The sequence below is a fragment of the Grammomys surdaster genome, unplaced genomic scaffold (genome assembly GCF_004785775.1).
Source record: "Grammomys surdaster isolate TR1022 unplaced genomic scaffold, NIH_TR_1.0 126036, whole genome shotgun sequence".
NCBI lineage: Eukaryota > Metazoa > Chordata > Mammalia > Rodentia > Muridae > Grammomys > Grammomys surdaster.
In genome coordinates this window covers 4,755,680-4,779,512 of record NW_021620849.1, presented here as the reverse complement: position 1 = coordinate 4,779,512, position 23,833 = coordinate 4,755,680, and the positions used below count along the sequence as shown (strand labels likewise).

The 23,833-nt window shown below is 42.4% G+C and overlaps 1 protein-coding gene across 1 annotated transcript in view; it reads right to left on the bottom strand.

The window, feature by feature from the left end:
- Adamtsl3 (ADAMTS like 3) overlaps positions 1-23,833 on the bottom strand; it is a 284,359-nt gene that overhangs the window by 154,458 nt on the left and 106,068 nt on the right. The window contains exons 5-6 of the mRNA XM_028754834.1: positions 11,272-11,317; positions 4,727-4,963 (exon numbers count right to left, since the gene is read on the bottom strand). Coding sequence (XP_028610667.1) covers positions 4,727-4,963; positions 11,272-11,317 — 283 coding nt within the window. The remainder of the gene's footprint in view (positions 1-4,726; positions 4,964-11,271; positions 11,318-23,833) is intronic.

Below are 23,833 nucleotides of genomic sequence, written 5' to 3'. Positions count from 1 at the left end.
GTTCCTTTAAATGAGAAAATTGTAAACACACTTGCAAAAGTTATTGTCTGTGCCAAATATTCATCAGAGCTCCCTTCCCTGGTCTTGAGGCCAGCAGAGTGAATCACACAGTTCACTCTCTTCCCTTGACAACTGCTGATATCCATGGCCACACTGTACAAAAAAGGCATTGATGAGAATGATATCTTGTGGAAGGCAAGATACTGACTCCAACTGGGAAGTGTCTGCATCTTTCTTTTTACTTACCTGGCCTGCACTCACCTTCAAAAAATAAAACAGACATTACCCCTTACTGCAACAAAGAACTGGCTTGCTCTCCTGGATTCACAAAAGCACAACCGGGAGGTACTCATTTAAAGTGGGCTAATTCAGAACTGGAGGTCACTATTATCCTGCAAACCTCTTCAAATGCTACGAAGTAAACAAGGAAAGTGGAGTTAAATAATACTGGGGAGGGCCTTGGACAGTGAGTACCACAGGAGAACAGGGAAAGTGAAGTCAGGTTGACTGAAGGCCCCCTGGGTGACAGCTATCTGTAATGTTGTTTGGAACTGAATTTTTAAAAAGGGGCTGATAAGGAAGGTGGCATCTCATTTCTACCCAATGAAAAGATCAAATTCCAGTGACACTAAGGGAGCAGTCACAGGGTCCTCAGTCAGCACAAATGCTCATCCTACATCACAGGCAGTGACCTAAAGTCTGTGCAACTCCAGTTACCAATCTTGGGATTAAAACATTCTGGGAATAATAGCACATGTTCTGGTCTTGTTTTGTTTTTATTTTAAGGGAAGACAGGGAGACAGGTGAGAAGGTAAGATGAAAAACAGGTGAAGACTACCAGGATGGATCCACAAGGAAGAAACATAAGGACTGATGATCAACCACAGGAAGCCAAGAGAGAGAAGCATGGAGTGAATTTTCCCTCCAGAAGGAACAAACCCTGTTGATGACTTTATTTGGGGCTTCTTGCTTCTAGACGGTGTGAGAATACATTTCTGTTGTTTTAAGCTATCAAGTTTGTAGCGATTTGTTATAGTACCCATGGGAAGCTGATAAAGCCTGCTATCCACCAGTGCCTTTTCTAACCGTCACAGGCTTTACTCAAACTGATGTCACCAAGTAGATTTATCATTATCTCTCATTGTTCCTCTTGAATCCACAAAAATACTTGGCACCATTAACCTTCCCTGCACAACACTCTCCCACCCTTTCTTCGCTTGCTCGTGGTCTTTACACTAAACAGAAGTCTAGTCCGTCCAGTCACAATTGGGAGCACTTTTTCTTATGCGTTCCCTTCAATGACAAGGCCAGTGTCTCCCACTTCAGTGGCTCTGCCTTTCTCAGTACAACAGAGATATTACGTCAGATGTTAGAATCTTACAATTATCCCCTAAGGCCTCAAATTCTGTGCCAACTTCTATATCCACAGGTGTACCCAGCTCACCTCACCTTTGACCTATATATCTCATTCTCATCTGACACTTTTTGTCTTCTCCAGTGACCTCACTGTCTATCCAGTGACCATGTTTCACTCCCCACATCCATTCAAACATCCAGTCCTAAAAGATGTTTGTTCATCTCTGAAGTTTCCCTCCCCCCTCTTCATTCATCCTACCCACTGTTAGCCTTTGCATCTCTCCTGAGTCCAAACTTGGCCTTCCATTGTGTTCCTAGATCCCAACCCCTCCAAATATTCTGGCACACTTACCACCAAAGTGACCTCTCTAGAGCCAAGCCCATCTGAACTATTTCTTAATGCAATTCCTCAGTGGCTCTTCTCACAACTCTCAGGAAAGGTTAGCAAGTGGTTTCCTTCCACACACTCTCACAGCCCCATCTTCTGGAACTATCACACAGACATACCTTACCTCAGCCCTGTAGAGCAATCAGATATCTTTATACAACCCGATACTGCATTTGTTACGTATGTCATAAGCCCACCACTTCTCTTTGTCTATTTAACTTGTTACCAATTTTTCAAAACCTCAGTTTCTAATATCACCTCATCTACAGAGTTCTCCCGAAGCCCAGACTAACCTCTTATCCTATTGCTGATGCTCGGGGTCTTGCATATTTGGAAAGTACTGTACCATGGAGCTCAATCCCAGCCCTCTAAGACATCTTTAATGATAACAAGTTCATTTTGAGTACAAAAGTAATGCATGCCATTGTCAAAAAGTTGGAAGAAGACAAGTGTAATCCCACAGACTGATGGTGATGATGATGGTTCAGCAAACAAGTCCCAGGATGGACTGGTTGCAATAGAGGAAAATCGTAGACAGTGTGTAATGCAGAAAACTGGAGCTGTAAGCCTTGATCAAGGGAGGATCTGTCAACAGAAAGTGTTAAATAAGATGGAACAGGGCAGGCATAGAACAAAGAGAGATTGGCAGGCATCAGGGGATGCTGAATACCGTAGTGTTGACTTCAAAAGGATTCTTCAGTTTACATTTGTGATGTATTTGAAGGATGCCAATCTCTACCTAGAATTCCTGTATGTAAGTATCCAGTTCTCCTAGCACAATCTGTTGGCCATTTTCTCTCCATTATCCCTTGCTCAGAGATCACATGGATAGCTATGGATTTATTCATAGGCTTTTTTCGAGTTTCTTCTCATATGCAGCTGATCGCTTGCTCTGGTTGCTGTTCTTCCTAGAGGAGCCTCCTAGAGGAGATGGAATGCTAAAAGTCCCCCTTTATTTTAGTAGCATTTGTTTATTGTATAAATTGATGGTTTCATTCTGACATCCCATGCATGTATACAATACTCTCTGATCATCTTCAATCCCTATTTCCTTTTTTAAAATTTATTTGTTTTTTTTATTGGATGTTTTATTTACATTTCATATGTTGTCACCTTACCCCATCCCCCACCCACCCAGGAACCCCCTATCCCCTCATCCCTCCTCCTTCTTCTCTGCAGATGCAACCCCTACCTACCCCCCAACTCCCACCTCCCCACCCTCAAAATTCCCACCCCCTGGGGCATCCAGCCTTCATGAGGTCAAGGTTCTCTTCTTCCACCTATGCCCAGCAGGGCCCTCCTCTCTTACATATTCAGCTGAAGCCATGGATCCCTCCCTAAGTGCTCCCTGGCTGGTGGTTTAGACCCTGGGAGCTGTGGTTGGTTGGTATTGTTGCTCTCCTCATGGTGATGCAAACCCTTTCAGCTCCTTCAGTCCTCACTCTAACTCCTCCATTGGGAACCCCATTATCAGTTCAATGGCTAGTTGTGAGCATCTGCCTCTGAATATGTCAGACTCTTGAAGACCTCTGAGGAGACATCCATATCAGGGTCTTATCAGCATGCACTTCCTGACTTCCACATCAGCATCGACCTTTGGTGACTGCACATGGGATGGATACTCAGGTGGAGTGGTCTTCAGACGGCCCCTCCTTCAGTTTCTGTCCCTCACTTTGTCTCCATATTTGCTCCCTTGAGTATTTTGTTGCTCCTTCTAAGAAGGACCGAATCACCCCTACTTGGTCTTCCTTCTTCATGAGCTTCATGTGGCCTGTGAGTTGCATCTTGGGCATTTCAAGGTTTGTCCTGCTGCTCTATTAGCACTCCTGCCGCTGCCCTGCCTCTACCCCAAGCCTTCCTCACACCTCATGCATCAACTCTATTATCTTCCTTCTTTAAAGAGGCATTCTTCAGAGGCTGGAGGATGGCTCCATTGGTAAAGAGTTTATTGTATAAAGATCAGTTCAAAAACCTAGGACATGTGACACATGCCTATAATCCCAGAACTGGTGATGCTGAAGACACTCTGGGTTCAGTGAGAGACTGTCTCAAAATGTAAGTTGAAAACTAATTGAGGAAGATGCCCAATGTCAGCCTCTAAGCCTGTACAGTCTCACATGAGTTAACACGCACACACACACACACACACACATGCTGGGGGGGGAGAGAGAGAGAGAGAGACAGACAGACAGACAGACAGACAGACACAGATAGACATGAACACAAAAACACACAGAGACACAGACACACACACACAGAAACACATGTATACACACACATGAGAAAGAGAGGAGAGAGAGAGAGAGAGAGAGAGAGAGAGAGAGAGAGAGAGAGAGAGAGAGAGAGAATGAGCATCCTTCAGAGAAGACAATAATTCTATGATGTCCCTGTAGTCTTCATGTTACCTCTGGAACCTGTCTAAATCCTCACTCATTGCCATTCACCTTGGTCCCACTCATCTCAGCTCTGCAAAATCACTGGACACATCTGCTGGACTGCCCCTGTCCCAGAGATTGGCACTGCCCTTCCAAAGCACTGCTAAATAGGGTATGGTCCTGGAGACCACAGGAAAGCTTTGGCAGCCCCAGAGAAATGCAGAGAGCTGGGCCTCACTTCTCCCTCTGAGTCAGAAATTCTGGGAGGAGTAGCAAGTTACACTACCTCAAACCCTTCGGGGGAGTCTGCTTTGCATGTCCTACTTGGAGAGTGCCTGATTCCAGGGAACTATTAGGAGTCATATATTTTGATTCTACACAGGCAAAAATCACATTAAATAAAGAAAACCTGATTGGAATGCCAGATATCCAGGATTTTGAAAACCTTTCTCAGCTATCAAAACAGAGGGAGAATTCTATCATTTCTGGAAAGCCACCACATTCTCTACAGGTGAATACATTTGAACCGAAATGATCAAAACCTCTTTATTGAGAATAGGCATGGCACATCCCCAAACCCAGGACAAGTGTGGCAGTAGTAACTTACCTGGCAGATGCCACTTATACACATATCCAGAGAGTCAGCGTTGCAACGAGTTCCATCCAACACTTTGGGTGCCAGCTCTACCACCAAACTCTGTCCCCGAGCATGACACTTGAGTGCACATGGGGCAGCAGGGTCATTGTAGAGTGGAATCCACTCATAGTAATGACCCTGGTACTGCACGTCATTGTAGGCTGAGCACTGTTGGGCTCTGAAGTCTTCTGCATCTGCTGGGCAATCCTGCAGGTAAACAGAAGGAACCATGTGCATATGCAGGGTAACCAGCCATGGAATCGACAGAAGGCTGAACCAGACCCCAACTGTCTCTAATGAGACACACCTCATTTCCTCACCTTCCTCCCCTTTTTCCTACCCCTCCCCCAACCTCTGAGATTACAAACTGAATCTGCATTTCTACATTGTGGGATTCTCTGGGGAGTCTCTGCAATGCAGACCTACTCTTGGGGATCATTTAATTAATCTAACCCCTCTTCCATCCAGGTGTTTTCCCCAGCTAATGAATGATGTGTAGGTGCTAATTTTGCCCTGATTTAGCCATCTTGTGTGTAAACTTCCAAATGTATTTGAATCAAGGGGAACTCAAAGATCTTTACATTTCCGAGATGATCCAAGGGCTTCATAGGGACAGTTGCAGTCCTGCCCCTCAGGAGCTATTTCAGGGGAATCCGTTGCCCCCATTTTAGCCCCAAACCGCTGTGTTCTTTATTAAAGTATTTTAATTATATATAAAAATGGCTGTATTAACATATCTTCATACATGCATGTGATGTTTTGATTATATTCACCCCATTACTCTCCCTGGTCCCTCTCCCACTGACTCCCTTCCTCTTTCCAATTTGTCATTCTACTTTCATGTCTTATTTTGTGTCCCCAGACACCCCCACACCCACTTCTAGCAACTATTAACTGCCTATAAATCCCCAGGAAGGAATACAGCCTTGTCTAAAACCTCTGTGTCTTGTGAGAACTGCTGGCTGTGCCCCCATCATTGTTTGATTCATCAGCCCCCCCCCACACACACCCCCTCTCTCATCTCCCATTGCTCTTCAGTGGTACCAAACATCTGTCTTCACCAAGCTAGTTCAAAATTGCGTCTGTGACAAAAGCAAATGAAACCTGACATCCTGGGGCACCCTCACACTAACAGTAAAAGGCAAAAGTGTTGATGACCTGGGGGAAGCCTTTTTATTAAGTTATGAATTCTTCCTTCTAGATAGTTCCAAGGCAAGATGCTGGGTGAGACAAATGTGCACACGCTAATACCCTTGTTTCTATTATTTTATACACTCCCTGTTATGAAGATAACTAATGTTCATTCTAAGAACATTGCAGAAAGTTTCTATTAAAATGAATAGGTTACAAAGATCCCCATACTTAAATATTTATACAAATCTCGATTCATTCCCAAGGGTTTGTTTCTGGAAATAAAATTCTGACTCCAAGTGTGTGTCTATTTTATGAACCATTCCAGTATTGCTAAATGGTCATCCAGAAGTGTATTACTGTTAGCTATGAGCTACACAGGTTGCCTTTCTGGATCCTTTTTTCTCAGTTGGATATTATAATTTTCTAATCATAGGTGTATAATCGAATTCCATTTCTTTAACTTGCATTTCCTTATTATTTAGGATTCATAGGTAGTCCTGTATATTTGTTTTTTAATAGCAAATTTTTGAAAATTCCTTTTATGTCCTCTATTCTGCCTTTGTATTATTTTTAGCAGATAAAGTTACTACTTTTTACAGTGAATGTATCAAATATGGTCATTTGTGTTGGAAATCTTTTCACTATTTAATTTTGCTCTGGGCACCTTGTGAAGTCCAGAAGGCTTAAATGGTTATGCAGCCCTCTCTGTTAATGTTTTTTACCCTGAAATATTTCTTCCTATTTTAATGAGCTACAAATTCTTTTCTTACGCTGCCCTAAGGACAAATAAGCATTGAATGCATTAGAGTGTTTCTTTATAGGTTGGCAATGACATCTGACTCTTTGCGTTTGGGCTTTGGGTTTTATGAGTCATTGTTGTTCTGTTTTTTTCCCATTTACTTTGGAGGTAGGGTCTCTGTAGCCCAGACTGGCTGCACTTGTACTTTAAACTTGCAGTTGGTTTTGCTCTGCCTCACTCACATGCAACTGTGACCAGCTTAACTCTTTGTTACAGCTGGAGTTACCCAGATAAACACTGTGAGGTAAATATCTCACCTCACCCTATTTTTTTTCTAGAAAAAAACAGTGATTGTTTTTCAGCTTGCTTCTAAAATATAGTTTATGTTTTACCTTTTTTTTTAACCCATATCAAATCTGTTTTATTGTTACACTAAGACCTCAGTCCTCCAGGCCCTTAAAAAAAAAATCTGTCATTTAGCCACACGCATTCCAGATAGCAGAAGAACAAGCCATCATTGCTAGAGTTGGATTATGTTTGCCAAGACCATTGGAATCTTTGAAAGGACAATGATAGAATACATATTAACATAAATTTCCCAGAATCTAACTTGGTCTGTGAGTCTGCAATATCACCTCCACTGCCCCTCTAGAAGCCCCCCAAGCCAGATTTTCACCAACTCTGCTACATTCTACTGTAAACTCAGAGCCACATAAAACGAGGTAGAGACATGGAAACTTCTAGGAGAATGGCCCTCTCCATAATCATCTGTAAGTAACCCCTATTAAACTTGCAGAACTTGAATGAGTCAGTCTTTAGGCTGTTGATGCTGTCCCAGTTTAGGGACAGTTGTTCACCTTATATTGCCCCTCCAGATGTTATGTAACAACTGCGCATGTGCTCTCATTCTTTGCAAACATCCTTAAATGCTTTGAAAATAGAGAATGCGTAGACCACGCCTAGCTCATCTGTATCATGTTGGTGTAAAGCATTCCAAACTCTGACAGTGCATTCATTTTTGTTGTGTTAGCTAGATAAAATCTGAACCCTAGTCATGACAAATGAGGCAAGGCCAATGAAACTAGACTGGAGATGGATAACTTTTCTCTGTAGAAATGGGGTCTCTGTCTTCCATGTGACTGACGACAAAATGACATCATCTACTTCCCCACAAGCCATGGTAATGTTTTCTTTCAGATTCTTTGAAACCAACGAAAAGCGTGTATGAAAGCTGGGAGCAGACACCCCGCCCCTTGCAGTGAGCTCACAGGTGTGGCAAGTGCTCTTTAGAGCCTGGATAGTCTGCCTGCCTGACTGCTATGAGCCAATAAAGCTTCAGAAAACATAATGAGTGCTAGTTAACACAAGTTTAGGATGTCTGCCTAAGCTTAGTCCTTACCTAATGGGTGGCCATGTTTGTCACCCTTGGCCAGAGCTGACTAACTGACTATCCAGAGGTACACTAGTCTCTGCCAGGTCAAACTTTCCCAGGAATTTTAAATTACACACACACACACACACACACACACACACACACGCAAACACACGAAAACTTACAGGAGCAGAGACGAGAAGTCACATGAAGGGCTGGGCTGGGCTGGCCCTTCCTTTTTGACATGTGTGCCCAAGCAGAGCAAGGAAGTTCCCACTATAGAGGAGAATGGCTGATATGAAGTGAGAAAAAAACAACTGGCAAGCTGTGTGCATCAGTAGAAAGAGAAAGTAGCCCATGTTCCTCACTTTCAGGGTTGAGGATCTCAAAACCTGATTCTGCTTAAATATCACTACATCCCATGTATTTATATTAAGGGACAGTGAACATACGACACAGGGCAAAGTTCATAAAGTATGTTCAGAAGACATGTGTTGCCTTGATCTCAACTGTCCAGAAGAAATACGTCTCAGGGATAGGAACTTAGAAGCACTCAGACATTCAAGTTTTTGAATGGTGACTGAACTATATCATGGCTACCACTTTCTAAGATGTGTAGGGGTCAACGGCAACTTAGTTCATTGCTTTTATTTACTTGGCAGTCTTCTAGCATCAACACTAAGCCTGCCCAGCTTCGAGTTGCTCAGCTTAGCTAGGCACAGCTCAAGACATTGTAAGGGTTGTTGTGTCTTAAAATAGCCTAGCCTAGTCTCATAGTTAAAGACAGATATGAGAGGACACATCTCTTTCTTTAAAGATTTATTATTTATTTGGAGGTATGTGTATGTATGTCTGTCCACAGAGGTCAGAGGTGGGTGTTGCAGCCCCTGGAACTAGAATTAAAGGCAATTGTGAGGTTTTCAACGTATGTTCTTGGAACATAAGTTCCAGTCCTCTGAAGGAGTAGTTGAGTTTCCTTAACCACTGAGTCACTGAGCCCCAGAACACACCCCTTACGCAAAGCAGAAGCAACGGCAACGGAAAGAAAAGAACACCTCCAAGAGAAACACTATATGAAAGACTGTTAGAAAGAAGCCTCTTGTGGGCTCTATGGCATGAAGGAAGGACCCTGCAAGGGCCATGTCTAATGTCACCTTTTCTGGAAGCCATCAGGAAGCCCACTGTGCAGAGCTAACGGTGCTCATAAAAAAAGTTGCCCATGTTGCAAAAAAATGTTCCTGCCAAGTTGTAACAGACTGCATTTTTTAATATATTCCCTTTGCTTCTTCCAGCATTGACTTTAGTCCCATAAACCCTGGACTAAGAAAACATGAGGTCAATGAATCCAGATACCAGGACTCCTGGCTGACATGCATCTGCACATCTGCCCCGATAGACTCCTGATAAGGATACTTTTCTCCCAAGTCTGGGAGTCCAGGCCCTGGCTATAAGGATCTACACTAAATGATAATCAAAAAGCTTCTGTCTGAGAGACTTGATGTGTCAGGGTTGGGGGATACCTAGGGCACCCTCACCTGTTCAGAGGAGAAGGGGAGGGGAAAGGAGGGAAGGGGGTAACTAGGAGGGGCAGTGAGCAGAATGTAAAGTGAATAAGTAAAATGTGAAAATAAATCTTGTATCTGAAGATTGAAGTCATTTAGGAGGCACCATGCTGCACACAGACACGTCCTGTGGTTCCCTAATCTTTCAGGTCCCCATCTCTTTTGACAGGGAACCCAGGAAGCCCCTAAACCACAGCCTCAATTCTTGGAGAGAACACTGTGACCCCATCCCCTGTTCAAGTCTCCCTCTCCTGCCATCGGAAGCATGGTTGGTCTTCAGCTCGAGAGGTGAGAATTCTTCATCTGTGGGTTCTCAATGCATTTCCTACTGTTCTATGCCACTGAACAAGATCATTTGGTGTTTCCTTAGCTAGTGATGTTTTGTAAGCTTTTCTGTGGTGGTTAGAATTATGAAGCACAACTTTGGGGATGCCTTCCTCAACAGAGTCACCTGAACAAGTAGCAGAATTCAGATGGGCACAAAGGACTTCATGTCTCTGACTTGGCTTCAGTTGCTTCTCCATTTCTTTCCATGTTTTTCCCTGGCCTTGGTTCACTGAATATTCAGGTGTGTGCCACTCACCCAGGACTTGTCCTATAGCAACTGTTGGACTCATGGGGTGTTGCAAGCTACTGTGCTTTTCATTCCTGCTGTCTCAGGGATTATTTCATCTCCTAACAAAACTACATCTCTTTCAGAAGTTCCCCAATGCCCCAGAACTTCATTTTGAGCCCTGTCATTTCAATTTGAGCATATGTTGCTAAGGAGGAAAAGAATTGGAATGAAAAACATCAGTTGCTTTTATTTGTTTTTCATGCCTGATGTGTGTGTCATGCACATGTGCATACATACCAAAGAGCAAGTGCACATGCATGTGTGCGCATGTGTGCATGGAGGCTAAAGGACCACCTTGGCAGTCAACCTCAAGAATGCCAATGACCCCCTTTGAGATGGGGACCCTCTTGGCCTAGAGTTCACCAACTAGACTAAGATGATTGGCCAGTGAGCCCTGGGTCTCCTCCTCTCTCTGCCTCCCTAGTGCTGGGATTACAAACCTACCACGAAGCCTGGAATTTTTACATGGGTTCTGGGGCTTAAACTCAGATGTTCATGTTTGTAAGGCAAACTCAGACCAACTGAATTGCCTCCCCAGCTCATAATTTTGCTTTTTATAATTGCAAAGCAAAATATTATTATTCTTAGTGTTGAATAATGTAACAAACATAAGACTTGTATAAATCCTTCCTTCTGTGTGACTGTCTGTGTCATCCAGCCCTGTTTGCACTGGGCACAGCAGGCAGTCTGCAGTGGCAGAAACACCATTAGATCCGTTCCCATCTGTAATCTTCCTTTGAGGCCCTCAAAAAATAATTTTAACCCCCTAGACTTAGTCCCACTTCATGTGCCTGTGTGTTTTCAGATCTTGTAGAGGAGGCTGGGAGAGAAAATGGATACAAAAGCACTTGGAGGCTTGAAGGACTCTGAAGCTGTTATGTATATCACTTCTGTGAATGGAAGCATAATGACATATTTACAAGTTCTGTCATCAACATGAGAGCATGGGGAGTGGAAGATACTTCTATACAAAGGCTGTCATCACTCACACAAGTATTTAAAATCAATAGAGGGCTTCTCAAGACACTATGGGTCTCATAGTACATGTCAAACACTCCAGGTTTAACTGGGTTGCATTTTCTTCAGACTTACGTGATTGCTGCAAGTCTTGTATCTGATGTTCTGTCCCTCGCAGTTCCTAAAGGAGGAAGGAAATGATAGCTTTTATAGAGGCGATGATAGAAAGACAAGGTACTACTTTCCTATAAAAGTTTTTAATAGTGTGTACTGTTGCAAAGATTCAAGATTTAAACTCTGAAGACTCAACTTCCAAGCATAAGAGAACCAATGATGGCATCTATAAATAGAGGATGAATTCTTTAGGGAATGACATCAACTAGCTTTTTAAAAACCCTAAAGTCTACATAATCTCTGAAATTATGTAGTGTGTTGGGGGGGTGTGGGCATGTGTGGTTGGTGTGTGTGTGTGTGTGTGTGTGTGTCTGTGTCTGTGTGACTGTGTGTTTCTCTCTCTCTGTGTGTGTATGCTCCAAAGAAATCTACAACCATTTCTCTGCATAGTTTCGTTCGTAATGATTATTTTGTATATTCTTGGATCTGATACACTTCTTGTTTTTGTTTGCTTGTTTTGTCTTTTGAAAAGTGTCTACCATTTAGTCCTGGCCTGGAACTGGCTATCCACCCCAGTTCACGCTCTAACTCACCAACTACTGCAATTACACATGCGCCACTGTGCCTAGCTCACTGGTACTCTCTTTAATACGGATCCTCTCCCTTCTTTGTTCTCTTAAACTCACCCCTTTCTACGTACACACTTCACACCACCGATATTTAGCTTATTCATTTGTTCAATTAGTTATTTAGATAGTTAGTCATTGGCAGGGCTACATTAGCCCTGGTTGGCCTATAACTTATGATGATCCTCCTGTCTCTGCCTCCCCAGTGCCGGGATGATAGACACAAGCCACCATGCCTAGACAGCCTTAAATTTTTTTGTTCCCTTACTGCATGGATCCCTAAGTCCTTTTAGAAATGGCACTTCTCTGGGAGGTGCCATTCTTGGTTGGATTTTGAAGGCTTTGTGAAAACCAAGTTTTGGAGTATAAAACAGTATTATGGCTGCCTCCAATAGCGTGACTCCTAATGTTTCTAAATGGTTGGCTTTGAATACAGAACATGAACCCATTAGTTGTTCCTTCCGAATGTGTGGTTTAAAATGTCTTCCCACGTTATGGTCATGGGTTGGCTAAACCTTCATGCTCCATGACTATACCTCCTCATCATTTTGCTTGTAATGACTCTACCATTGAGGTTTGCTACAATCTTCATAAGAGGTATGGTGGTTTTAATAGGAATGGCCCCCCAGAGAAATCATGTGTATGAGTGCTTGGCCCATATGGAGTGGCACTATTAGGAGGTGTGGCCTTGCTGGAGGAAGTGTGTCACTGTAGGGGTGGGATTTAAGGTCTCATATGCTCAAGCTATACCCAGTGTGAAACACACTCGCTTCTGCTGCCTTTGGATCAAAATTTATAGCTCTTGGCTCCTTCTCCAGCAATATGTATGCCTGCATTCCCCCATGCTTCTCACCAGGACAATAATGGACTAAACCTCTGAACTGTAAGCCAGCCCTAATTAAATGTTGTCCTTTAAAATAGGTGCCCGGGTCAGGGTGTCTCTTCACAGCAATAGAAACCCTAACTAAGACAAGAGGACACCACATTTTAAAGACCCAGGAGGCATCAAGCTGGGAGGCTGGCAAGAAAGCCATGCTGGGCTGGAGGACATTCTTCTGGGAACCACAGACACCTGACAGCCCTATGTCACTCTTCTTTTTTATGTGGATGACAAAGGAAAACAAACAAGAGAGTAAACAGGCGATTTCAAACTCACTCAGTTAACGTCAGTCAGGAAGGTGGCTGTTAGGTTAGGGGAGTAAGATCTGAGCGCATTCTATGTCAGGTCAATCTATAAACCTAAGGATTTTAATGCACTTGGAATTTATTCCCTATATGGACTAATATCCCAATATTTTCCACTGGCTATTTATTCTGTTTTTAAAAACATTTTACTACATTTTTATTTTATCCAATCAGTTTTCCCAGTTTCAAGGAGAAAGACAAAGGAAAATGGCTCATTAGAAAAACAGAATTGACAGAAATACCGAGAAATAAAAACTCTGGGAGCACACACTGAGCAGAAGTTTCTTTAAAAGTGATTTAAAACTTTGGAAGTATTTTTCACATGAATTTTAATAATTATTTAATTTTACCTACTTGAAATTCTTTTTTAAAAAATGATTCTCAAGCAGAAATTTAAACTAAAAGGAAAAGAAAGAGCAGAATTGTCTTATGGCTTTTCTTCAAGTCTGCTCTGTAGGTTTCATAGCCAAAGTCCACACCCACTTGTCAGCCAGGGTGTCCAGAAGTCATTTGTGTGAGCACTGAGCCCAAAACTCTAAACCTAAAAACCAAGAGCATCCCTCCCAACAATTCCACTTCAAGGGCTTCACAGTGACAACAGAAGACAAGACATTCATCCCAAGAACTCTCAAAATATAGACCACCACGTCGGGCCGCCTCTTTCTTCCAGAAATTCTATGGTAAACTTACTGTGGGCCTGGGTAGAGATATAAAGGTACAAGGGCATTGCCGCTCAGTTTGCTTTATACATCAGCCCTCTGGCTGCCATTTTTAGCACTCTACTTCACGTTCTCCAGCCTAACACACACTCAGCCCACAGGCGGCCTCTATTGATGTGGCCTGCTTCGGTTACAATTTAGTCAGAAAATGAATGACTACTTTATGAAGCAAGCATAAAATAAAACACAAGTTATTTTAAAGTTAAGGACATGAGAGTCCTAATTCCCCAAGCAGGAACCTGCCAGCTTATTCTGGAAATAATTCCTTTGGCCCAAAGCAATAGAGCTGCCAAAAAAAAAAAAAATTACTTGTGTGTTTTTAATACCACTATAATTAGCATATGAAAGAGATGATGGTTATCAGGAGTATATGAAAATTCAAAAACACTGTTTCACAGTTATGGATTCTCTACCTATTACAACATTCACAGCACCCTAGCACTGAAGATTTTTAAAGTCTAAAGATTTATGAAAATCTAGAAAACATGTTGATGTCACATGAGAATACATTAAAAACATTAATAAAATTTCTCTGGAGTTCATAGTACTATAATTTATTATATTCGCTTTGCAATATATTGACTCAAATGCTAGTGTCATAAAGACTGAGAAGCATATGTTTTGAAGAGTAAAAATATATTAATTTTAAAATAGTAGTCAAGCTGAACCTGGGGTCCCTGTGGCTGGCGCTTGGCCAGTGGATCAAGTCACAGGTTTTTGCAGGGAAAAAGATGGTCTGGTTGGTGCTCGGTTTGTAGTGTATAATAACTGGCTGGAATATTTAACTGGAACCAAGCTCTATCCACAGAGAAATCATTAAGTGGCGTGGCAGCACTCCCCTCTTCCCCTGAGTCCTTCATGTGAAGGCTCACACTGACAAGGGAAGCCACTGGGATGGTCTCAAAGCCTGGGGATGGCTTTGTATGTAATCGCCTCCTTCCTCCCCTTCCAAGAAAAGCTAACCACAAGTGCTCAAAATTTATGATGTCTTATCAGGCTCTATGGCACTAAAGGAGAGATGATAGGCTTTCCAAGGGAAGTGGGTTTCCTCCCTAAAATCTCAGAGTAACTCCAGAGTCTCTGTGAGAGATCAGAATACTGAGTCGAGAATGAATAAGGCGTGTGAGGACTGGTCATGGGGATCAAAGGGGCTTGAATTTGCTAGGTCCTTTGCATTCGCTATGGCTGCTTAGCTTGGAGTTTTTCTGGGACTCCTGACAGTGGGAACGGGAGTGTCTCTGACTCTTTCACTTGCTTCTGGAACCCTTTTCCTCCTACTTGGCTGCATCAGTCATCCTTGATGGGAGGATCTGTGCCTAGTCTTACTGCATCTTGTTCTGCCATGTTCAGTTGATGTCACTGGGAGGCTTGCTCTTTTCTGAAGGGAAATGGGGGAGTAGCAAATCTGGAGGAGAGAGGAGGTGGCGGGTGCTGGGAGAAGTGGAGGGAGGGGATGTACTGTTAACACATGCCAATATTTTCTTTATAACTCCAGCTTTTATAACTGCTAAGGGATTCCTACTACCCAGAAAACACAATGATATTCATTACATTATTTCAAATTTTACACTTTATAGATAGACATTTTTCCACTTGAAATTTATCCTTCACATGGACTGATACACTCAAATACTTTTTCATTGAATGTTGTCCTCTCAATTTAAAATCTTACTACAGTTTACGGATTATTTTGATATGAATTAACTGTTTTCCTTAATATTGATGATCTCAGGTGATTCGGAAGTTTGAAGAGCTTCTGTAGTCCTTCAGTGAGAAATCCTGTCACCACGGGCTAGCCTTCAGTTTCTGGGACACACATCAGCATGGACTGTGGGCATGCGCATTTACTACCAGACACAGCAGATTGCCTTCTAAGGTGGCATGACATTTCCCCATAACTGCTTGAGGGGTGTGTCAGGGGGTGGGTTCTCATTTTCACATATTCAGATGAATAATTCAGCATTTTAAAACTTTACAAATTTCCCAATCTAGAGAACATGAGATGGTTCATCTCGCCCCACTTATTCAACCTTTTATTCTTTGTGAATTTCCCATCATGCACCCCAGTCACACTCATCCCCCCATCCCTTTATACCTGCCCTCCATCCTTGCAACCTGCCCCAAAACCAAAAGAAAATTCTCTCATTGTGGAAGCTACTCAGTGTCAGTATGTCCCACAGTATGCCCTTTAATCCACACATCTTTATGTTCATTGCAACAAGTCACTGGTCTGATTTGAGGTCTCTGGCTTCTGCTATGCTATCAATACTGGATCCTTGCCAGGGCTCCTCTTGGATAACCCATTGTTGCCCTGTTTCATGGAGATCCTGAAACTTTGAGTCTTAAGGAATGGCACCTTCAGATGCTCTAATAGTTCATAGATGGGGTAGATGTTGGGGTAGACCAACTTAAATCTCTGGATCTGGGCCTGGATGGTAGCTGAGCTTGTCAGCCCACCAGCTCTCTGATTCTCATGCCCTCATGGCTGGCTTACCAGAAGGGCCAGCAAGGCCAGCAGGGCTAGCTCTATTTTGTTGCCCAGACAAGGTGTGGGACCTGCTCCCCCAAGGGCTGCAGCTGATGAGGGGCAGGACCAGAGCTTCTGCTCTCATGACCCTGATGTCAGCTCTCCTGCCTGACACAGGTGGTAGGGGGAAGGGGCACATCTCTCCCTCTCACTGCACAGCAGACAAGCAGCAAGGCCAGTTCACTGGCATTTTTATGGTATTGAGACTTTCTGTCTATGATCGTGTTTTTTTTTTTTATTGGATGATTTATTTACATTTCCTATGTTGTCCCCTTACCCCATCCCCCACCACCCCCTCGGAACCCCCAATCCCCTCGCCCCTCCTCCTTCTTCTCTGTGGATGTAACCTCTATCTACACCCCCCCATTCCCACCTCCCCACCCTCAAAATTCCCACCCCCTGGGGCATCCAGCCTTCATGAGGTCAAGGTTTTCTTCTTCCACCTATGCCCAGCAGGGCCCTCCACTTTTACATATTCAGCTGAAGCCCTAGATCCCCCCCTAAGTGCTCCCAGGCTGGTGGTTTAGACCCTGGGAGCTGTGGTTGGTTGGTATTGTTGCTCTCCTCATGGTGCCACAAACCCTTTCAGCTCCTTCAGTCTTCACTCTAACTCCTCTATTGAGAACCCCATGATCAGTTCAATGGCTAGTTGTGAGCATCTGCCTCTGAATATGTCTGACTCTTGAAGGCCTCTGAGGAGATATCCATATCAGGCTCTTATCAGCATGCACTTCCTGTCTTCCACATCAGCATCTACCTTTGGTGATTGCACATGGGATAGATACTCAGGTGGGGTGGTCTTGAGACGGCCCCTCCTTCAGTTTCTGTCCCTCACTTTGTCTCCATATTTGCTCCCTTGAGTATTTTGTTGCTCCTTCTAAGAAGGACCGAATCACCCTCACTTGGTCTTCCTTCTTTATGGGCTTCATGTGGCCTGTGAGTTGCATCTTGGGCATTTCAAGGTTCTAGGCTAATATCCAATAATCAGTGAGTGAATACCATGTGTCTTCTTTTGTGATTGGCTTACCTCACTCAGGATGATAATTTCTAGTTCCATCCATTTACCTAGGAACCTCTCGAATTCATTGTTTTTAATAGCTGAGTAATACTCCATTGTGTAAACATACCTCATTTTTTGAATCCATTCCTCAGTTGAAGGACATCTGGGTTCTTTCCAGCTCCTGGCTATTATAAATAAGGCTGCTATGAACATAGTTGAGCATATGTCCTTGTTATATGTTCGAGCATCTTCTGGGTATATGCCTAGGAGTGGTATAGCTGGATCCTCGGGTAATGCTATGTCCAATTTTCTGAGGAACCGCCAGACTGATTTCCAAAGTGGTTGCACCATCTTGCAGTCCCACCAACAATGGAGGAGTGTTCCTCTTTCTCCACACCCTCGCCAGCATCTACTATCACCTGAGTTTTTAATCTTAGCCATTCTGACTGGTGTGAGATGGAATCTCAGGGTTGTTTTGATTTGCATTTCCCTGACGACTAAGGATGCTGAACATTTCTTTAGATGCTTCTCGGCCATTCGAGTTTCTTCCGTTGAAAATTCTTTGTTAAGCTCTATACCCCATTTTTTAATAGGGTAATTTGGTTGTCTGGAGTCTAATTTCTTGAGTTCTTTGTATATATTGGATATTAGCCCTCTATCAGATGAAGGATTGGTAAAGATCTTTTCCCAATTTGTTGGTTGTCGTTTTGTCCTATTGACAGTGTCCTTTGCCTTACAGAAACTTTGCAATTTTATGAAGTCCCATTTGTCAATTCTCGATCTTAGAGCATATGCCATTGGAGTTCTGTTCAGGAACTTTTCCCCTGTGCCCAAGTATTCGAGGCTTTTCCCCACCTTCTCTTCTATTAGTTTCAGTGTATCTGGTTTTATGTGGAGGTCCTTTATCCACATAGACTTGAGCTTTGTACAAGGGGATAAGAATGGATCAATTTTCATTCTTCTACATGTTGTCTTCCAGTTGAACCAGCACCATTTGTTGAAAATGCTGTCCTTTTTCCACTGGACAGTTTTAGCTCCTTTGTCAAAGATCAAGTGACCATAGGAGTGTGGGTTCATTTCTGGGTCTTCAATTCTATTCCATTGATCTTCCTGCCTGTCTCTGTACCAATACCAGGTAGTTTTTATCACTATTGCTCTGTAGTACAGCTTGAGGTCAGGGATGGTAATTCCTCCAGAAGTTCTTTTATTGTTGAGAATAGTTTTCGCTATCCTGGGTTTTTTGTTATTCCATATGAATTTGAGAATTTCCTTTTCTAACTCTGTGAAGAATTGAGTTGGGATTTTAATGGGGATTGCATTGAATCTGTAGGTTGCTTTTGGCAAGATGGCCATTTTTATTATATTAATCCTGCCAATCCATGAGCATGGGAGATCTTTCCATCTTCTGAGATCTTCTTCAATTTCTTTCTTCAGAGACTTGAAGTTCTTGTCATACAGGTCTTTCACTTGCTTGGTTAGATTCACACCAAGGTATTTTATATTATTTGCAACTATTGTGAAGGGTGTCATTTCCCTAATTTCTTTTTCAGTCTGTTTATCTTTCATGTAGAGGAAGGCTACTGATTTGTTTGAGTTGATTTTATAACCAGCCACTTTGCTGAAGTTGTTTATCAGGTTTAGGAGTTCTCTGGTGGAAGTTTGGGGGTCACTTAAGTATACTATCATATCATCTGCAAATAGCGATATTTTGACTTCTTCCTTTCCTATTTGTATCCCTTTGACTTCTTTTTGCTGTCTAATTGCTCTGGCTAAGACTTCCAGTACTATATTGAATAGGTAGGGGGAGAGTGGGCAACCTTGTCTAGTCCCTGATCTTAGTGGGATTGCTTCAAGTTTCTCTCCATTTAGCTTGATGTTGGCTACTGGTTTGCTGTAAATTGCTTTTACTATGTTTAGGTAGGGGCCTTGAATTCCTGATCTTTCCAAGACTTTTATCATGAAGGGATGTTGAATTTTGTCAAATGCTTTCTCAGCATCTAGTGAGATGATCATGTGGTTTTTTTCTTTAAGTTTGTTTATATAGTGGATTACATTGATGGATTTCCGAATATTGAACCATCCCTGCATTCCTGGGATAAAACCTACTTGATCATGATGGATGATTGTTTTGATGTGGTCTTGGATTCGGTTTGCTAGAATTTTATTGAGTATTTTTGCATCGATGTTCATAAGGGAGATTGGTCTGAAGTTCTCTTTCTTTGTCGGGTCCTTGTGGGGTTTGGGTATGAGTGTAATTGTAGCTTCATAGAACGAATTGGGTAGTGTTCCTTCTGTCTCTATTTTGTGGAATAGTTTGAAGAGAATTGGTATTAGGTCTTCCTTGAAGGTCTGATAGAATTCAGCACTAAAACCATCTGGTCCTGGGCTTTTTTTAGTGGGGAGGCTTTTGATGACTGCTGCTATTTCCTGAGGGGTTATGGGACTATTTAGATGGTTTATCTGCTCCTGGTTTAACTTCGGTACCTGGTATCTGTCTAGGAAATTGTCCATTTCATCCAGGTTTTCCAGTTTTGTTGAGTATAGGCCTTTGTAGTAGGATCTGATGATTTTTTGAATTTCTTCAGTTTCTGTTGTTATGTCTCCCTTTTCAGTTCTGATTTTATTAATTTGGATACTGTCTCTGTGCCCTCTGGTTAATCTGGCTAAGGGTTTATCTATCTTGTTGATTTTCTCAAAGAACCAACTCCTGGTTTTATTGATATTTTGTATTGTTCTTTCTGTTTCTATTTGGTTGATTTCAGCCCTGAGTTTGATTATTTCCTGCCTTCTACTCCTCCTGGGTGTATTTGCTTCTTTTTGTTCTAGAGCTTTTAGTTGTGCAGTCAACTTGTTAGTGTGTGCTCTTTCCAGTTTCTTTTTGTAGGCACTTAGAGCTATGAGCTTTCCTCTTAGCACTGCCTTCATGGAGTCCCACAAGTTTTGGTATGATGTGTCCTCATTTTCATTGAATTCTAAAAAGTCTTTTATTTCTTTCTTTATTTCTTCCTTGACCAAGTCATCATTGAGTAGAGAGTTGTTCAGTTTCCATGTGTACGTGGGTTTTCCATTGGTTTTGTCATTATTAAAGACCAGTCTTAGTCCGTGGTGATCTGATAAGATGCAAGGGATTATTTCAATCTTTTTGTATCTGTAGAGGCTTGTTTTGTGACCAATTATATGGTCTATTTTGGAGAAGGTACCATGAGGTGCTGAGAAAAAGGTATATTCTTTTGTTTTAGGATGAAATGTTCTATAGATGTCTGTTAAGTCCATTTGGTTCATAACTTCTGTTAATTTCAAAGTGTCTCTGTTTAGTTTCTGTTTCCATGATCTGTCCATTGCTGACAGTGGGGTGTTGAAATCCCCCACTATTATTGTGTGAGGTGTAATGTGTGTTTTGAGCTTTAGTAAAGTTTCTTTTATGTATGTAGGTGCCCTTGCATTTGGAGCATAGATGTTCAGAATTGAGAGTTCACCTTGGTAGATTTTTCCTTTGATGAGTATGAAGTGTCCTTCCTTATCTTTTTTGATTAATTTTGGATGAAAGTCGATTTTATTTGATATTAGAATGGCTACTCCAGCTTGTTTCTTGGGACCATTGGCTTGAAAAATTGTTTTCCACCCTTTTATTCTGAGGTAGTGTCTGTCTTTGTCACTGAGGTGCGTTTCTTGTATGCAGCAAAATTCTGGGTCTTGTTTGTGTATCCAGTCTGATAGTCTGCGTCTTTTTATTGGGGAATTGAAACCATTGATGTTAAGAGATATTAAGGAAAAATGATTGTTGCTTCCTGTTATTTTTGTTATTAGAGGTAAAGTTATGTTTGTATCTTTTTTGGGGGTTGTTGGAAGATTACTTACTTGCTTTTCCTAGGTTGTAGTTTCCCTCCTTGTGTTGGCATTTTCCATCAATTATCCTTTGAAGTGCTGGGTTTGTGGGAAGATATTGTGCAAATTTGGTTTTGTCATGGAATATCTTGGTTTCACCATCTATAGTGATTGAGAGTTTTGCTGGGTATAGTAATCTGGGCTGGCAATTGTGTTCTCTTAGTGTCTGTATGATGTCAGTCCAGGCTCTTCTGGCTTTTATAGTCTCTGGTGAGAAGTCTGGTGTAATTCTTATAGGTCTGCCTTTATATGTTACTTGACCTTTTTCCCTTACTGCTTTTAGTATTTTTTCTTTGTTTTGTGCATCTGATGTTTTGATTATTATGTGACGGGAGGTATTTCTTTTCTGGTCTAGTCTATTTGGTGTTCTGTAGGCTTCTTGTATGTTTATGGGCATCTTGTTCTTTAGGTTAGGGAAGTTTTCCTCAATAATTTTGTTGAAGATATTTACTGGCCCTTTAAGTTGGGAATCTTCATTCTCATCTATACCTATTATCCTTAGGTTTGGTCTTCTCATTGTGTCCTGGATTTCCTGGATGTTTTGAGTTAGGAGTTTTTTGCATTTTGCATTTTCTTTGACAACTGTGTCAATATTTTCCACCGTATCTTCTGCATTTGAGATTCTCTCTTCTATCTCTTGTATTCGGTTGGTGATGCTTGCGTCTGTGACTCCTGATCTCTTTCTTAGGTTTTCTATCTCCATGGTTGTCTCCCTTTGAACTTTCTTTATTGTTTCTATTTCTAGTTTCAGATCCTGAATGTTTTTGTTTAATTCCTTCTTTGTGTTTTCTTCCATTTCTTTAAGGGATTTCTGTGATTCCTCTTTAAGGGCTTCTATCTGTTTACTTGTACTCTCCTGTATTTCTTTAAGGGAGTTACTTAATTCCTTCTTATAATCCTCTATCATCATCATGAGAAGTGATTTTAATTCTGAATCCTGCTTTTCAGGTGTGATGGGGTGTTCAGGGCTTGCTATATTGGGAGAATTGGGCACTGATGATGCCAAGAAACTTTGGTTTCCGTTGCTTATGTTCTTGCGCTTGCCTTTCGCCATCTGGTTAACTCTAGTGGTACCTGCCCTCACTGTGTAAAACTGGAGTCTGTATTTCCAGTTATCTTGCTTATTGCAGAGCTCCTCAGAGTCCAGAGGTCTCTGTGGTCTTATGCTCCTAATCTCCTGGGTGGAATAACTCCTGGGACTCAGGCCACCTCTTGGATCTGGAAATCCTTCTGCTCTGAGTGCAGTGGGTCCTCGATGACTCAGGATTCAGTTTCAGCTGCTCTGAGTGCAGTGGCTCCAGAGGCTCTGAGTGCAGTGGCTCCTGGATGACTCAGGATTCAGTTTCTCAACAGGACAGGAGCAGACCGACTCTGTGTCAGCTGCTCTGAGTGCAGTGGCTCCTGGATGACTCAGGATTCAGTTTCTCCACAGGACAGGAGCAGACCAACTCTGTGTCTGCTCCAGCCCAGAGGACCAGGCAGGGGCAGAAGGGAAGTGGAATTCTGGAGGGGCGGGGTTTGGGTAGCTGCTGTGCCCTGGATGTCCCTGGCTCCCTGATCTATCTCTGGGGTTTAGGGAGTGAGATGGAGTTCTTACCAGCTGCTCTGAGTGCAGTGGCTCCTGGATGACTCAGGATTCAGTTTCTCAACAGGACGGGAGCAGACCGACTCTGTGTCTGCTCCAGCCCAGAGGACCAGGCAGGGGCAGAAGGGTATGATCGTGTTTTATAAATGTTTTCTATATCCTTCATAGAAGCCATTGTAAAACATTTTATATTTTCTTAATAGTTCAAATGTTGACTTTCGGAATGTTGCTTTCTAGCTTCTTCCACAGAGTAAGGGCCCAGTTATTTATGCATTAGTCTTGCCTAGAATTCTCCAGGGAACTCCGCCATTAGTCCCTTTATTTGTGTACAGGTACTCTTGGATTTATTATCTACCTGATCTGTGAGTCATGATAGTTACGTCTTCACCTCTAGTCCTTAAACGGTGTATATTCTTGTCTCACTACTTTGGCTATGGTGAATATAAACAGTGACATCAGGGTGTCTTCACACCTGTTGTTAAAGACCATGTGGCTTCATTTTGAGACTAGGCATGATGTCTGTGTACACTAGGTGTGAATGTCTACTTCTGCTAGGATTTTGGGGGTTTCAAGCTTTCACCAAATAAATAAGTGCATGGCTCTCCTCCTTACATCTTGGCTGTTGAGCCCGCTGCTGTTGTTCATGTTGTCTCCTGGGTTCTGTATTCTAACATTGCAAACTTTGAGCTACAAGTACTCTATTGATAGGAATCTCGCTCCAGATCCCTCAACACTGCCAGGCACATCAGGTCACTTTTTGCTGTTGCCATGTACTCATTGTACACGGTAGTGGGTTCCAAAAGGACATTTTTATACACGTACATAATGCACGTTGAACACGTGCACGTTGAACACGTGCATGTTGAACACGTGCATGTTGAACGCGTGCACATTGAACACGTACATAATGCATGCTGAACGTGTCCGCCCCTGTACTCCATACTCTCCTTTTCTCATCTGTCACAGCCCTGTGTGTGTCCTTCATTTCCCTAGACAGTCTCTTTCATGCTACGTATGCATGCATGATTTATGTATCAGTGTAAAATCTAGAATGCA